General features: G+C 40.7%; 1 protein-coding gene across 1 annotated transcript in view; it reads right to left on the reverse strand.

The window, feature by feature from the left end:
* LOC118565046 (hexokinase-2-like) overlaps nucleotides 1-18,217 on the reverse strand; it is a gene marked incomplete at its 5' end in the record, with an annotated part of 31,760 nt that overhangs the window by 1,649 nt on the left and 11,894 nt on the right. Inside the window, 5 exon segments of the mRNA XM_036144625.1 lie at nucleotides 8-244; nucleotides 9,172-9,327; nucleotides 9,839-10,022; nucleotides 10,151-10,250; nucleotides 15,368-15,463. Of these exon segments, the coding sequence (XP_036000518.1) occupies nucleotides 8-244; nucleotides 9,172-9,327; nucleotides 9,839-10,022; nucleotides 10,151-10,250; nucleotides 15,368-15,463 (773 nt within the window).

Raw genomic sequence — 18,217 nt, forward strand, 5'->3', positions numbered from 1 at the left:
TCCTTACTGAGGGTGCGTCTTGTAAAGGGTGCCGTCCACTCCCACGGTGATGGAGAGCTGATTCTGGTTGCGGTTCTGCCGTATCTTGTCAACAAGGGCTGCTAAACCGGCGCCACAGAGCTGGGCTGCACGGCGAGCGACAACGCTGCACACCTCCTTCACCAGAACGCTGTCATCACACGTGGACCCGGTGAGGCCCAGGTGCTGCAGGATGGAGCGGACCTGACGCATGGCCAGACGGTCGCTGTGGGAACAGGAACAATCACGCGTTCATGGACCAATACGAAGCAGGTTTACAAATATTCATTTTAACTCCGTCCTTACATGAATTGTTGCTACCACCCTTGTTATAAAGAAGTAGAAACAAGACCATTGGAGGTTTTTTTTGCCAACCTATTAAGCTCTTAGCTGACTAAAAATCTGTCAAATGTTTTATTTTTATATACATGAAAAAATCCAAATACATGGTTTATTTTCTTTTAACTGGGTAAAAATGAAGAGAAAAAACAATTTGCAGCAAGTACAAAGTAAAAAGGACAAGCTGTAAAATGGGAAACAAAGAGATAAAGCAATTTTTACCAGATCCAGAACAGAAATGCGACAGAACTGCTAGATGAAAAAAGAACAGTAACAGTAAAATGAAACTGAAAGAGGCCCGTGTGAGGAAAACATGGCCATTTTCTGTCAGTGATCAGATTTGTGAGGCTGTGGGTCAGGTAAGGTAAATTAAAGGTCCAGGTAAATAGTGGAATTGTGGACATACTACTCTATGTAGTACTTGAATGCAACCTTGGTGCCAAGTCATTTATTTTCACGATCATCTGCCACTGTTCCACTGACATTTAACCATCTACAGCACACCACTACCCCTTCCAGTTGCACAAATATCACACAAAATTCAGAAATATTTGCTGATGGGAATAGAAAATGAGCTTCCAGACTTATGTCCACCCAGGGACACAGTGCTTGGGAAAACAAATCATACCCATTGATCCTTTCAATTTTGTTACATTACACTTTATTGGGGTTTTACATCAGAGCATAAGATAATTAGGAGATGCAAGGAAAATGATGCATGGTTCAAAGAACACAGTTCTGAAAAGAGTGGTGTGCATTTGTATTCATTATTTCGGGGTATGCCTCTACCAGTCTTGCACATGTAGACAATGACATTTCTGTTTACTCTTCTTAGCAAATACGTTTTGTAGACTACAGGCATGTCTTGAAGTCACAAAAACCTGGATGACTTAAAGGTTTCTGCATTTAAATTCAGCTGACAGAAGTTGTCATCTTTAAAAAAAATAAAATACTTAATCAATCATTTAATCTGGATGGCATTAAACTGACCTCATTAAAAGTAAAACCAAGACATGACATTTAAATCCCATATTAAAACAGGTTTCTAGGCTTTCCTACTTTGAAATCTTCCTCAAACTCTAGGGTCACTTGTGGAGTACCACAGGGTTCAGTCCTTGGACCAATTCTATTTACTATATATATGCTTCCGATTGGCAAAATTATCAGACAGCATGGGATTAATTTCCACTGTTATGCTGATGACACTCAGCTATATTTATCCATAAATCCTGATGAATCCAATCAGTTACTTCGACTGCAGTCATGTCTTGATGACATCAAAAGCTGGATGACTTTAAATTTCCTGCATTTAAATTCTGACAAGACAGAAGTTGTAATCTTTGGGCCAGAGTCTTCAAAAAATAAAGTTCTTAATCAATCCCTTAATCTGGATGGCATTAACTTGGCCTCTGGTAATAAAGTTAAAAATCTTGGTGTTGTTTTCGACCAAGACATGTCATTTAAATCCCATATTAAACAGGTTTCCAGAGTTTCCTTTTTTCACCTCCAGAATATCGCCAAAATTAGAAACATTCTGTCCAGGAGTGATGCTGAAAAACTAGTCCATGCATTTGTTACTTCAAGGCTGGACTATTGTAATTCTTTACTATCAGGAAGTCCACAAAATGCAGTTCGAAGTCTTCAGCTGATTCAAAATGCTGCGGCAAGAGTTCTGATGAAAATCAACAAGAGGGATCATATTTCTCCAATTTTAGCTTCCCTTCATTGGCTTCCTGTTAAATCAAGAATAGAATTTAAAATTCTCCTTCTAACGTATAAAGCCCTTAATAATCAAGCTCCACCATATATCAGAGCTCTGATTACCCCGTATGTTCCTAACAGAGCACTTCGCTCTCAGACTGCAGGTCTGCTGGTGGTTCCTAGAGTCTCTAAAAGTAGAATGGGAGGCAGATCCTTTAGCTATCAGGCTCCTCTCCTGTGGAACCAACTCCCAGTTTTGGTCCGTGAGGCAGACACCCTATCTATTTTTAAGACTAATGTTAAAACTTTCCTTTTTGACAAAGCTTATAGTTAGAGTGGCTCATACCCTGAGCTATCTCTATAGTTGTGCTGTGATAGGCCTAGGCTGCTGGAGGACATCAGGGTCTAATTTTCTCACTCTACTGATTTCTACTGTTCTTCAGTCTACTGTTCTCCAGTTTTGCATTGTATTACATTGAAATGACTGTCGTCATTTCAGCTTTTAACTTTTTGCTCTCTCTCTTTTTCTTCATAGTAGGTACACCTGGTCTGGCGTTCTGTTAACTGTGACATCATCCTGAGAAGACGGCTCACCCGCTACTACCATCTAATGTAGAACAGATTACTAGATCAATGTGTGCTTCTGTGCTTTTTTGTTTCTCTTGTTGTGTCTCTGTTCTGTCTTCTGTAACCCCAGTCGGTCGAGGCAGATGACCGTTCATACTGAGCCCGGTTCTGCCGGAGGTTTTTCCTTCCCGTTAATGGGTGGTTTTTCTTCCCACTGTCGCTTCATGCTTGCTCAGTATGAGGGATTGCAGCAAAGCCATGTACAATGCAGACGACTCTCCCTGTGGCTCTACGGTTCCCCAGGAGTGACTGCTGCTTGTCGGGACTTTGATGCAATCAACTGGTTTCCTTATATAGGACATTTTTGACCAATCTGTATAATCTGACCCAATCTGTATAATATGATTGAACTTGACTTTGTAAAGTGCCTTGAGATGACATGTTTCATGATTTGGCGCTATATAAATAAAATTGAATTGAATTGAACCTTAGAATATTGCCAAAATTAGAAACATTCTGTCCAGGGGTGATGCTGAAAAACTAGTCCATGCATTTGTTACTTCAAGGCTAGACTATTGTAATTGTTTACTATCATGCAGTCCTAAAAAATACAGTTCAAAGTCTTCAGCTGATACAAAAAGCTGTAGTGGGAGTCCTGATGAAAATTAAAATAGGGATCAAATTTCTCCAATTTGACTTTCCTTTATTGGCTTCCTAATAAAATCAACAATAGAATTTAAAATTCTCCTTCTAACGTATAAAGCCCTTAATAATCAAGCTCCATCATATACCAGAGCTCTGATTACCCCGTATGTTCCTAACAGAGCACTTCGCTCTCAGACTGCAGGTCTGCTGGTGGTTCCTAGAGTCTCTAAAAGTAGAATGGGAGGCAGATCCTTCAGCTATCAGGCTCCTCTCCTGTGGAACCAACTCCCAGTTTTGGTCTGTGAGGCAGACACCCTGTCTACTTTTAAGACTAATCTTAAAACTTTCCTTTTTGATAAATGCCTTACCCTGGTGAGAGGGGCTTAGGTTTTCCTGAGCTATCTCTATAGTTACAGGGTACTCACCATAATTATTTTGTGAGCGTAACGGTGGATGGGGCGCGCGCTGGTGTATCGTTCTGCTGCTTCTCTAGATGCATTCCCACAGCGGAACGTTGTGTTGTGCAGCATGAGGCTGTTCAATAAGCTAATGACAGCTAGCATGAGCTCATGTTTATAGCTGCACTGATGCGCCTTCAGGAGCTTTACTCACTTTTCTATGTTGCTCTCAAAAATCCGTGTCACACTGAACGCTGAAATGCACAGGCGGGAACCCTGAGGTATGCTGCTGTAGGCTTAGGGCTGCTGGAGGACATCAAGATCAATTCCTTTCACTCTGCTGAGTTCCACCGTTCATTTTCAACTTTTAATTTTATGTATGGTTTCTCCTCTTCATAGTAGCTACATCTGGCCTGTCATTCTGTTCAGCACACAAAACAAATAGGACTTTTGGTGTGTATGTGTTGTCTTCTCATATCCTCAGTGAGGATGATGGCCATTCACACTAAGCCTAGTTCTGGTTCTGCTGTACGAGTCAATGACTTGATGCAATCTGCAGGGTTTCTTTAGATTCAACTTTAGATTCAAACTTTCAAACAGTTTGTCAGTATGATTCAATAGGATACTTTGTATAATGCCTTAATATGATGTGTGTTGCTATCTGGCACTATATAAATAAAGTGAACTGAAATAGATTGTGTGAACTTTGGGCCATTTTAACACATGAATAAGCTTTGATCTATAGCACTCTGGTTGCAAGTTTAGTGCATCTGTGCTGTTGGAAGGCAAACCTGTGTCCCAGTCTCAAAACGTTTACAGTCAAAGACAAGCCTCCTTTTTTTATGTCGCAGTTTGTAGTATAATGTGAAAAGAATGCAGTTTAAGTGCTAAAAAATACTAAACTGCAGCTGATCTAATCACAGTTTCTGAAGAGAAACTGGCCTTGTTTGCATAAAGCCCTTTATGGGTGCTTTACATCAGAGCTGTTTAGGAGTCAGAGCTTTTTGAAAGGACAGAAGTATTTTAAAGATATAGTTTTACATTTCTTAGTGGCTTTATTTCATGTTGGAAGTCACAAAATCAAGAAAATTAAATGAATCAAAGTTAAAAATAGGAGCTGTTGACGTCAGAGGCAAGACATTGGCTCTGCACAAGGCTGAAATGGGCTTTAACACCATGAGCAGGGTGGTTAGTCAGAAGGTGATACCTGCTGCTCAGATTACCCAAGAATAGAAGAAAAATAAAATGACAATCACCTCCCCTCTGACTTGCTCTCCATGGATCTTGCCTCATTGGGTGAGGATGATCTCAAAAAAGGTGAGGGATCGACCCACAGCTACACGGCAGGAGGTGATTAAGGACTGAAGGCAGCTGGCACCACAGGCACTGAGAACGCACTGATATCACAGAAAATCTGGGCGCAAGAGAAACACCTAAAACCTGCAGGCCGAATACACTGACCTAAAGCATTCAGAAGGCTCCAAGACGACTTTACCACACTGAGGGCAGAATCAAGCGCTTCATGTACCATAAAATATTGGATAAGGAAACTTCTTTTCTCAGCCAGAATACTGAAGATGGGTCAAAACACACACTCCAAAGAAGTTCCAGAAATGTTGGTCAACTGAAAAGTATGGGCATGTTCAGCACTCAGTACTTAAGGCTCCTTTTCCCTGGATTACTGCAGCATTGCAGCGTGGCATGGAGTCCATCAGTCTGTGGTGCTGCTAAGGTGTTATAAGGGCCCAGGTTGCTCTGATAGTGGCTCTTCTGCATTGTTAGGTCTGGCGTATCACATCTTCCTCTTCACAATACCCCACAGATATTCTATGGGGTCTAAGTCAGGCAAGTTTTGCTGGCCAATAAACAACAGGGATACCATGGTCCTTAAACCAGGTACTGGTAGCTTTGGAAAATGAAATCTGCATCTCCATAAAGTTGGTCAGCAGCAGGGAGCATGAAGTGCTCTAAAACTTCCTGGTAGACGGCTGCATTGACCTTGGACCTCAGAAAACCCAGTGCAGCAACACCAGCAGATGACACGGCACCACAAACCATCACTGAATGTGGAAACTTTACACTGGATGCCAACATGGATTCTTAAATTAAAATTTATTTTAATTAGAGAACATAACTTTGAACCACTCAGCAGCAGTCCAGTCCTTTTTGTCTTTAGCCCAGGTGAGACGCTTCTGTCTCTTGTTAAAGAGTGGCTTGACATGAGGAATGTGACAGCTGAACCCAGGTCCTGCATACGTCTGTGGTGGTTCTTCATGCACTGACTCCAGCTGTCTCAACCACATTTCTGAATGAGGTTTGTTTCACAATCCTCTCCAGGGTGCGGTCATCTCTATTACTTTTTTCTACAACATCCCTTCCTTCCCTTCGCCTCTCCATTAATGCGCTCGGACACAGAGCTCTGTGAACAGCCAGCCTTTTAGCAATATTCCAATTTTCTTGGATACTTAATTTTGGGTTCTCATTAGTTGTCAGTCATCACAACTAAAAGAAATAAGCACTTAAAATATATTGGTATCTGTGTAAGGAATGAATATAATATACAAGTTTCCCTTTTTGAATGGCATTACTGAAAATAAATCAACTTTTTCATGATATTCTTAATATATGTTATTGGAATATTATCCTAAAGTCACTATGACCTGATGCCTCTTGGACATGGGAGGCCTGGAGACACGAGGACTTCATATCGGCTCCACGGTCCTGCTGACTGCCAAGGCCAAATGCTGCGTAGCTACTGCACGGGATGATGATTGTCTAGGATATACTGTCTCTGTTTTGTCTCACAGCAAGGCCATTGTCAAGTATTAGGGAGAGCCAGAGAGCGAGGAGGGACAGAGATGGGGCAGACGGATAGGCTGCAGCTGGACTGCTGGGTGCGATTATTTTCATCTATGTAATCTCTGCTCTGTTTCTCAATAAAGTGCTGGAACTTGACCACTTCACCATCTCCTTATTCAATAAGTCTTGGAGGTCAGTTATGGTTTGACTTTCCTACCACAATGATCAGCATCTGTATATCAGGATTACCGGTATATGATCTCTCATTTCTATGAAACTACAATTACGTTGTAACCTTGTTTTCTAGAAGCTCCACAAATAAAGTGTAATATATTAACTTTGACACATGCCCACAGTGCTCCAAAGTGTGAGTGACCACACTGGTCACACCAGCAGCCAAAAATCTGTCAAGTGTGACTGAAATTTTAATCAGAGCAGTGTGTTTATGTCTTCAGCATTGATTTTCCTCCCACACTTGTAGTCTGTCTCACATCCCATCACTGATTATCTGCTGTAAGAGATGCTCTTCTCTGTTCTTTTGTGGACTCCAGCTGGAAACACTGATACCCAGATATGGTCTGATGGAACATGTGAGTGTTCTGTAAGTGTTAAATGCCACTACTGTGTTGGACACCCATTTTCCAGTTTGTGCCTGGCACCAAAGATGATGACATTTGGTCATGCCGTGCAAGACTCTGGACACATTGAACTGCATATCATAACGAAGTCTGTCTCTGGTAAAGAAAAATATTTAACTGCCCTTAAAAAACAGAAATTAACCTTATTTTACTTGTCGACAAAAGACAAAACCAATGTGTATCTGAGAAAAATGTGAGGACACTGTGTCACCTCTTAGCTGCTTTTATCCATTTTGACTGAAATTAACCTCAGCGAGGCGCTGTCAGGGATCCTGCCAGCACATTTCAGCACAACGCACTATTATGCTGAAAGTTGTCAAAATTACGCTGAAATTACAGCATGGTCAATGGTCAGTAGGACACGGATGTTTTAAGAGCAACAAAGAATGGTCAGTAAAGCTCTTCAATGTGCATCAGTGCAGTTTTATACCTCCCAGACAGTGTAGGCTAATGCTAGCTGTTATTAGCTTGAAGAACAGGCCCTATTGAGCTGGACTACGCAAAGGAAGTTATATGCTGACATGCTTGGACCATACCTGGGCATGTTGGTGTTTGTTTAAAAGGTCCTCCCCTCAGACTATTTGTTCAGTGGAATACATGAATTGAAATTCTCTGGAGATCTCTTTAAACTCTTTTGACACCCATGAGCTGCTATACAGTCTTCATACTGAAGGACTCAGACAGGCTCTTTGATCCCATCTTGTTGTTCCCTCACTTCAAGGGTTATCTTTATTTGTTCTCAACCAGAAATTGTATTCATTACATTTTACAGAACATTTTAAAATTGCAATTTCTTTTCTTTTATTTGGTTATCGTATTTTTTTTTTTTTAAAGGTATGTAGCTACATTATATGCTTCAGAAAAGAACAAAAAACGTTTGATGATGATAAAATAAGGTTATATACACCAAGCCTCCATCATGATAATGTTTTGATGGTCCTTTTTGTGGATGAATATAGCCCCCGCACCACGATTAGGAGATATAAACAGATGTGGCACCATCTAGTGACAGTATTGCAGAACTATCATAATGCCAGTTTGCTTAATTAATAAATCAAAATTAAACAATGCCGGACCGAGCCTAATGCTCTGAAATGCCTCGCAGTAAAGTGGTAGCTCGCCGTGATCGAAGACCAACCGTTATTAATTAACTAAACTGATCTACAACAACTTTAAGAGCCTCATAGCAGAACATTTACTCACGTCAGTCAAGTCTGCCGTCACATCTTAGCAATCTGCAGGTTTAGCGTTCGCTTCAGTGAACACCAATGTTCATACTGTATTCCCAGTGACATTCTAGTCTAATCCCTCTTGGAATCATATTTCTTTGCATTTTTTTTCACTAGATCTTGGATTCTTCATTGTTTCAGTGGGAGATGCTAATAGTCGTTAGCCGCTTCCTTGTTTTAACTCCTGCTGCGCATGCGCAGTGCGGACTTTCGTTAAAATAAATAATAAATGAACAAACAAACACGAAAGGCTTTATTTACTAACAAACTGAGCAAAAACAAAGGAGAAAACACAAAAATAACAACTACTATGCCTGCAGAACATGATAATCTTTGATAAAAAAAAAACTCTGTATGCAACCAGAGTGAGCTACTGTCAAATTTTTACATTTATATAGAGAACTACATGCTGGCTATAAAGACTGCTGGCACCTTGTCTGAGCACGTCAGGGGTGTCTGGTCAGCTTCTGCTTAGAAGAGCTCAGGATTCAGCAGTTCCATTTTGAGAGTGGTATGGGTTCTCACATTTCATAGAAAACCATACCATGGTCCTGCCTCCACTGGGCTGTACTGTTCCATCTATACTGTACTATTCTCCTGTGGGAGATGAGACGAGGCAGGAATTCACTACACTGTAATACGAGCAAGCAAAGATTGCCTCAGATAACAAAAACCTCTGTCCACGGGATAGATTCATGGGTGTGGCACCCAAAAGCCACACCAGAGCAACAGAGTTGATAAATTAGGGTGGTACACTTTTTTTTGTTCTTTCCACACAATTACATTGACACACGTGGCTGAGTGAAGGAAACACAGTGAGAATGTTGGATAGCTCACCTTTCAATTTGTGACAAAAACTTGGTCTCGAAGATGCCCCGTGTCTTTAGCCGCTCTGACATTTTGCCTCTGAACAGCAGACCCTTAGCGGTGAAATCCAGTAGCACATTCCTCACTATCTCTCCAAGGTACATGCCACTGATCAGCTTCTCATACCTTCAAAAAATAAATAAGAAAACAAAAGACACATTAACAGAGATGTTTTCATGCCTGCACAGCATTATTATGTACAGACAGACATTTTATCACAGGCATATTTTCCCACTGTCTGCACAGCTTTGGACACACAGATGTCTAGTTTCCAAATTCAGGAAGGGGCATGAGCACCAAGGTTATCAGCGCTTACACCTGCTCTTAAATAATTACTGGAAAACAAAAACATAGAATAATAAAAAAAGAAAGAAAATAATTAAAGTATATAAATAATCTACTAATTTAAATCATATATGTATGAATAAATATGACTTAATGCAGTCAAACATTTCTTATTAAATAATAAATAGGAATAAATCTATTTAAATCAAACAAGTTTACTAACATCTCTGCTGTTTTTTTGTATTAGCTGCACAAAGAAGCTGCAGTGTGCATTTGCACCTTTTCTTTCTGTATACATTCCTATTCCTATTGATTGACAAAACCTGTTGATGCCTTCTTCTAATTCAGATACCTCTGTTTCCCTGGATAGTTGGAGCATTCATCGACAGCATGATCAAACTCCGTGCAAAAGTCGTCCAGTTCACCATTTTCACCAAATGCTCCCCACTCCACATTGACACACATGCGGCCTTCGTTCCCCTCCACTGTTTCGATGTTTTGCATTTCCTCCATGTAGCAGGCATTGGTTCCTGTGCCTGAAGTAAAGAGAGGGATGTGAAAGAAATGCTGATGACAGTAAATATCAGAGAAACTTTTGGCTCACAGTTAAGACATTTATACTTTTAAAAATCAGGCAAGAAAGAAGTGGAACAGACAGACTTACCTACAATAAGGCCCACCTCACATCTGGGGTCCTCATAGGCACAGGTCATCATGGTTCCAACTGTGTCATTAACCACCGCCACAAAGTTCAAGTCAAATTTCTGGATATAGAAACAAAATCACAAAAATCTCTTTTCAACAATGAACCAGAAAAAAGCACAATAACGATGAGACAGATCAATACGGAACAAAAAATAAATAATAAATCATCCAGAACCCGCTTACAATCACTGAATTCAAGGATAAGCCCGCATAAAGGAAAATACTTTGCTTCGGCTGGTGAATAAAAACAAACTATATACAGTTTTTTTTCTCCTTTTAACCTTTATCTCTGTTCTGCTTTTTTAACCAGGTGCTAGCAGGGGTCTCCGTCACTTTAGCTGCTCACTGCTGGAACTAAAAAGCACGGAAAAGGTTTTTCCTGTAATTGTCTCCATACACTTACTTTCTGTTAGATTCTAACCATTAAACTCTTAAACAGATAGTGGCCTGCTAACAGCCAAACAGTCAAAGTTTTGGAGAAAAGGTTATCGAGTCTATTCCATCAGCGTTCCTATTAAAAGAAAATCTGTGCCTGCCAGGACAAACCAAGCTGAAACCTCCTCTGTGTGAAAGCCTTCAGCAATGTTTGAGATATTGGTCTGAACATCACACAGACTGAACTCTTGCTTCTTGTAGAGTACTTTAAAACTTTAGGAGGGGGTCAAACTGTCTGCCACAGTTTAAGTGACATCTATGGAAAAAAATCATAATGCAAGTTTTTCTCGTAGACTACTGTGCCGCAACAACATTCTGCTTAAAAGAATAAAAGGAGACTCAACGTGTTGTGATTACCAATGTTTCACAAACATAAAAAGAATAAGACAAGTTGGTTGACCATCTAAAAATAGGCAGAAGCCTGCTTGCTGCAGTAACGAGGATGTAAACAATTAGTCCTGACGTGATTTGGGAAAAAAAAAAAAACGATAGGTGATTTAAATATGGTATGAGGAACAAGGCAGGAGTCTGAAATTGTGGGACTGCTCAGGCAGTAATAGACATACTCTCCCAGTGGAAAAATTTACTGTTTGTTTCAAGAAAATGCTGAAATTAAAGTTGTTGAAGAAGGGAGAAATTCAAGCACATTGTTTGGTCTGATAAGACTGAGGTAAATACACCCAGGAAAACATAACATCCTCCAAATGTTTGGGTTATTAAAAGCTTATCTGAATTCTTCTCCTATTATTACAACTTAACCACCTTAAGTCAAACTGCCTGTGGCCCTACTCTCTAATATGGGGTCCAATTAAATTGTATCAGAGCAGCAATACTGCTGCCGGGTTGAGAGAAAGACATACAAAAAACTGCATACAACCTTCACACCATGGCGACAAACACAAAAAAATAATTTCATCAGGTTCCAGAAAGGTGAGTGGAAATAATTATAACTATTGTAAAATGATAGATGTCAGTTGAAATTGCTGATTACAATTGGTAATTATATAGTAATAGTTACAAGTACTGTGGCGGCTGACATTTACAGTCAAACAATACATCTTCAGATATATAATAAACTACAAGTTTATTTGAAAAAGCAATGCTAGAAAAAAGACGTGAGAAAGTATTTTCTATATTGTACATAATGCAATTTCTGCTTTTGAGATGGCTTAAATGGCCATCTAGAAGTTTGCTTGACTAATATAATCTCCTCTCTGGTTTTTGATTGCTGCACAGAGTGCTTCTCAATTTCCAAGCTGGTGCATAAAAGCAGAGAAAAAGATCTGTGGCAATGCACTTCAAAGTATGCCTCCTTGCGCAATGATCCTGGGACCAACTTACCTTTAAAACACTCCTCTATACACTTCCCAGAAAGGTGCTGCTCCTTTGTGCATTGTGTTTTTTTTTCCACCATTTCTTTCCCCATTTTATGTTGGTTGGTTTATCAAATACAACCACTTTATACAAACAGGCAATCCCAGTATAATGCTGAAAGCCGAATACATGTCAATATCAACTAGATGAAGTAGTAAGATGACCAGTATGGCGAGTAGACAACACGCAAATCAGAATAATGATAAGGATGTAAACACAGTATGTTCAAACATTTCGATCCTGTGTGACAATTATTTAATTTAGTTAAATTTCATCCTCATGTCACAAATTTCTTAATCCAGTCAAATCGGTTTCTCCATTGATTACTAGGACCATATTTCTGGGGGGTTTTGTCAGCCAATCACAGCCCTTAAAAGACAGCGTCACACCTCGCAATGGGGTTAACCACAACTCCTCACTAAAGATAAAAAATTGTCGTCTCCTTTCTCAGAGTCGCTCTCAGCAACTAAATTAGCACAACTAATGCTAATTACGCTAACGGTACGTAACGGTACTACGTGCTAAGCTAACAGTATGGCACAGATGTTTCAGAGCAACGTTACGCTCATGTGCATCAGTGCAGTTGTAACCTACCTGGGGTCCGTTCTTCGTACGTCACTAACTCAGTTAGCAGGATTTGATTGTTGACGGATTGGCATGATCTTGGATCGTTTGGTTCTTCGAAAGACATCCTGCACTTGTTGTCATAGCAACATGTGCGCCAGCTTAAGCCTGCTCCAGAGCAGGCTTATTTCATGTAAACAAGATTAGATCATGGCTGTATAAGCGAAGGAGATGGGAAGTCTGCCGTAGCCATGTCCATTTTTACGACTGCAACCTGTTGCGGAAGGTGCAAGAATAATTTGCAGAGTTTTTCGAATTAATCGCGTATTGCGCAATAGACAGGATCCTTTAGCGCAGCGCGACAGTGTAATTGTAGAGAGATTTTCTTGGTGGCTGTTATAAACAGACAAACATCATTTAACAGTGGCTTTTAAAGAGGAAAAAGTGGTGTTGGAGCCATAAATCTAAAATATTTAAGTTATTTGTATGATGGTTTGCTTTTTATTTTTATCCTATAGTAAGAAGATTTGTTCGGGCCATTTTATTGTGAAGTTTAGTTTACTTTGAAAGGCTTGCTTCCTGTCGAGCCGTATATTGTATTAGAAAAAACTATGGATGGATTATCTAGACACGGAGCAATACAGTTTTACTGTGTAAACTGTGGATGACTTGGAAAAGGAAAATTTTCATTTTTTATGGATAGTATGGATTTTATTTTGTTAAAATTCCAAGTTTGCATGCGTCCTTTACTTCCAGTGTCTAAGGAATGACACTGAAATTTGGATCTCTTGACATAAGTGCCTTTTTAAAATAAAGTATAATAATTAAAGGCTACCATTTTGTAGAATATTCTTGTATTTCACTTTTACTTGTTCCCATGTTCTAGTGGGTCCCGTGGAGGCTCTGATATAAAAGAACAAAGTAAATATCAAATTATTAAAATGCAAAAATTCATACTGTAGAAAGTGATAGAAACATCTACCATGGACAGTATTAAACATTAATTTGTCTGACGCTTTTTGCCAGCCCTCTCTCCTGGCTTTAACAGATTCTGAGGTGTTTTAATTAATGACTCAAATTCGGCATAACCTTCCATTAAAAGCTCGTGTTGTGCTTGCGAGAAAAACTGTGGCCGTTCTTTGGCCATGCTGAACAGCCAATAGCAGCGTTGCTGATCAATGTTTCTACTATCTACTACAAATGTGGTTTGCCGCGTGTTAAGTACCTCTAGGGCGGCCGAGACTAGAGTTGGAAAAATCTGAACTTTTGCAGCTGGATGCAGGGCTTTCCACCAATCAGAGAGCCTCCGACTCCGCTTTTTGATGTATTGGGGGATTTTCCGACAGCAAAAATGTTTACTTCAGATCACTCAGAAATGTTAATATCGAGATGCCCACTGAGAGTGACCTTCGCCAGTGCACAGCTTCTGCTGTAAGTGGTGAATGTCACCAAATTCAAAATGCCTCGGAATTATCTGGTGAATTCAGACACGACACAGATTATATTATATTATTCAGTAAAAAAAGCCAAGCCACTCTTTTGATTTCATCCGCAGTTTTACAGAGAGTCCGGCAGAGGAAAAGAACAGGGTAGCTCCTCCCAACGGGGGCAACTTTGACTGACGCGCAGCAAAGCGTTGAGTCGCAAGACAGCACGTCAGACTTTTATGTGCACAAGCATCCAAGTTGAGGTCTTGGACGCCTTTTTGACGCTCAAAAGGCGTCTGGTCTGGACACAGCATTACCTTTGGACTCTGTGCCGCCTCTCTGATTAATGCCCTAATGGCCCGGTCTGTGAGTTCTGGTAAAAGATCCTCTGTTTGTTGTGGTACCATGTGCTTTTTATTTGAAGATGATGTAGTTGATGGTGCTCCAGGGAACATCAAATATTTGGATATTTTCTTATTACCCCACACTGACTTGTACTTCTCAACAACTTCATCCCTGACTTGTTTGGAGAGCTCCTTGGTCCTCACAGTGTGACACCTCTTGCTCAGAGATGCTGCAGCCTCTGAGGTGTGTCAGAAAAGATCATGTGACACTGGCAGGTGTCTGACAGGTCATGTGATATTTAGATTGCACACCGGTGGATTTCATTTAACTAATTATGGGACTTTTGAAGGTAACTGGGTGCACCAGACATTTTTAGGGGGGTTCATAGTAAAGGGGGCAGATGCATTTGCACATGTCAATTTTCTATTTTTATACATAGTTTTCTAATTTTACTTCACCAACTTAGACCATGTTGTGGAGATCAATCAAATAAAATATTAAAAACATTTTCATTACAGGTTGAAATGTAACAAAAAAAGGTAAAAGGCCAAGCCAATTCTTCCACAATGATCAGAGAAATACATTATGCACAATATAACTGTATCATATTATTGCTGCTAAAGCTGGTTCTACAAGCTACTAAATTAAAGGCTAAACATACTTTTCACCAAAACTGTATAGCTACCAGACACACATCTTGAAACAGCTCTTTGCATCCTTCCAATGTAATGGTACATAGTTCATCAGCTCATGCCCAGTGAAAGTAGTAATCAGATGCTGGATGCTTTAATTAAATGGCCCTTCTACCACCAGCACTTCCTCATTTATGTCCTTACCTGGAAAATCTGCCGCAAATAGATGGCATCTACACACAGACCTACTATGCCTGGACTATTTCATTGCTGAGCGTTTAATACAGATATAAAACTGTGAGAGCTTGTCGAAAGAATTAACATTGGATATTATTTTATAAAAACAGACTACATAAACGTTGTTTTTTTTCCGCAAATATATTTAAAATATGAACTGACCTGTTTGCGCTGGACAGCCTCTTTAAGCAACTTAACGACATCTTTCCCCTCACAGCCGCTGGCTTTGAAACCCTTTGTCCACTTCAGAAGAATGCCCTGCGCAAATGAGACCAAGGAGAAATTGTGTCACTCTCTGTGTATATGAAAACAAACTTCATCAAAATACTCAAAACCAATCATAACTTTAAAATAATCTAGACGTATAATTCCTAAGAATTCCATGAATGAATGAATGTCTCTTTTAGGAAGGAAAACTTTAGAACCCCAGAAACGCACAGAAACAACATAAAATGTTCTATAGAAACTGAATGATTCAGTAATAAATTTTACACAAAAACAAGTATACTTATGACAACTTTGTATGTGAGGGTTTGAGAAAAAAAAAAAAAACTTAATGCGATGTTTAGCTCATTCCTTTCTGCTGTTTCAATGTAAACTGATTCCATGAGAGGCCTGAAATTAGAGGCTAAGTGATTATTACTCTTTTTCAAAGAAACTTTTTAACTGTAAAAACCTAATAAGTGGTCTGGTCATATGGATTAATAAGAGAAGCAAAACCCACAAATTGCCACTTTAAATTAAAACCCTTAATTGCCCATACTAAAACTATTTAGAGTATTTAGTATTTAGACCAAATAACCAAAGATGTTGACATATTTAAGATCTGAAGCACATTTGTTCTGCAACTGTTTTGCCTTACTATGACCAGCGTGTTTTAATTTAAGAAGCAAACCACACCACCTCTCAAATAAAGTGCATTCTTACAATGTAAAAGCTAGCTTTTGTAGATAAAGCATAAAGAGGAGAGCAAAACTGCTGACTTTGTACAAAGAGCATGGAATAGCTAGTTACACCCAGTCACAACCCTGGTGGCATGGGTTACTAAATTTGATCAGGCAATTCATGGCAACACTTTGTTGGAAATAATGTTTCATGCTCTTTGGGATTAAATTTTTGTCCCTTAGAAATAAAGATTATTACACTAAGGCCCCATCAAGGCAAAGCCGGGTTTGGCTGTTATCAACAAACTTCTTGGTCGGATAGGGGGTCCTATCCAGATGTAGTGGCTGAGAAACCGAATCCATTTGAAACCAGCTCCCAGAGATGGAAAGTTTGAGGCCCTGTCTTAATAACCCTATCTGCATAGCCAGCTACACATTGGTGTGTGCATGCAAGCAAACGTAGACCTTAACACACATCACATGCGCTAACACAAACAACAATGGCAGACTCCGGAGTTGGTGTAAAATCCACAAGAAATCAAAACAAAACCACAACACATTTTGTTCCTCCACTGCATTTGTGAAGACAGCCATGTTGTCAGTCCACACAAAAGCCTCCTTTCTCTCTCCTGCTTTCTTTCCCTTCCCCCATGCTCTTCTTCCTTTACTTCTATGGCAGCGTTACTGCGCCACTAACTGGCATAGGTCTGGAGCGCCTATTACGGCTTAATGCGGTTTCATCTTTAGGCTCAAACTTTTCTGTGCGGACACAGTGTTCGGTTCTGTGTGGACGTAGCCTAAACCCACTTTACCTTTTTCAGGAGTGAATCAGTGACTGACAGTCTTCTGAAGTCTGACTTTACTCCCTTACAACCAGCCAAAAAGGTCTGGTACCATGGAACTGATGCTAATGGAGAACTATAGGTTACTTGCGTAACCCTGGTTCTCAGAGTAGCATGAGTGAGATGTCTCACTATGGGATACGCCCCTTGCCGTATTCCTCAGAAGCATATATCTAATTACGCCAATCCTGATTGGCTGGTGATCGCGACGTCTGCGTCACCCCTCCTATAAGTAGCTTGCGCTACGACGCCATGTCATTTGAAATAAGTACCTCTTCTCGCTTAGCCCCAGCAAGAAGGGTTGTCTGGTGAGACATCTCACTCATGCTACTCTGAGAACCGGGGTTATGCAAGTAACCTATATTTCTCATTCATAGCATTCGTTTCAATGTCTCACTATGGGATATGGAGATTCCCGTATTGCCAGACTTATCTCTAGCGACCCCCAGTACTCGGATGTGCATGTCCCAGTAGTGCCTCAGAGTCCAATACAGCTGACGCCACACTTGGAACCGAGACATCCAACTTATGGAACCGAGTAAATGCGAGTGGCGAAGACCAACTCGCTGCTGCACATATGTCCTGAATGGACACTCCCCTAAAGAGGGCCCTTAGTGGAGTGGGCCCGTAGACCCCCCGGGGCCTGAAGACCCTGGCTTGTATAAGACAGCGCAATTGCTCCCACAATCCAGTGGGAGAGCCGTTGCTTTGAGATGGGCTTGCCCTGAAAAGGCTTTGCCCAGGACACAAAGAGCTGATCACTCCTCCGGAAACCGCTAGTCTTGTCCACATAGGCCCACAGGGCCTGGACCGGACAAAGCCTGTTCTACCGCTGTTCCTCCGGGGAGGATAAAGGAGGAGGAGAGAAGGCTGTAAGAGTAATAGGAGAAAACGAGCCCACCACTTTAGGTACAAAAACCGGGTTGGGTTGCAGTGAGACCTTAGCACTCTGAATGGTATATATAACACTCTGAGGCAACCCTGCTGTGTTTAAATTATACCACTCACGGGCCAGGCCCATAGTTTTAGGTGTTCTGGGTGAGGGTGGAACACTGTCCCCCTCACCTGAGACAGCATGTCGACCCGTAGCGGGAGTTGCCAAGGCTGTCCTCTCAGGAGCTGATATATCTCCGCTAACCAGTGCATCGCTGGCAGATGTGGAGCTATCAGGATCAGCGAGTGGCGATGCTCCCTCACTCTGGCGAGAGTGGGGAGATCAGAGCCAGAGGAGGAAAAACGTACAACAGAACGTGAGGCCACTTGTGCGCAAGTGTGTCCACGCCGAG

Source organism: Fundulus heteroclitus, chromosome 12, assembly GCF_011125445.2.
Source record: "Fundulus heteroclitus isolate FHET01 chromosome 12, MU-UCD_Fhet_4.1, whole genome shotgun sequence".
NCBI classification, from domain to species: Eukaryota; Metazoa; Chordata; class Actinopteri; order Cyprinodontiformes; family Fundulidae; genus Fundulus; species Fundulus heteroclitus.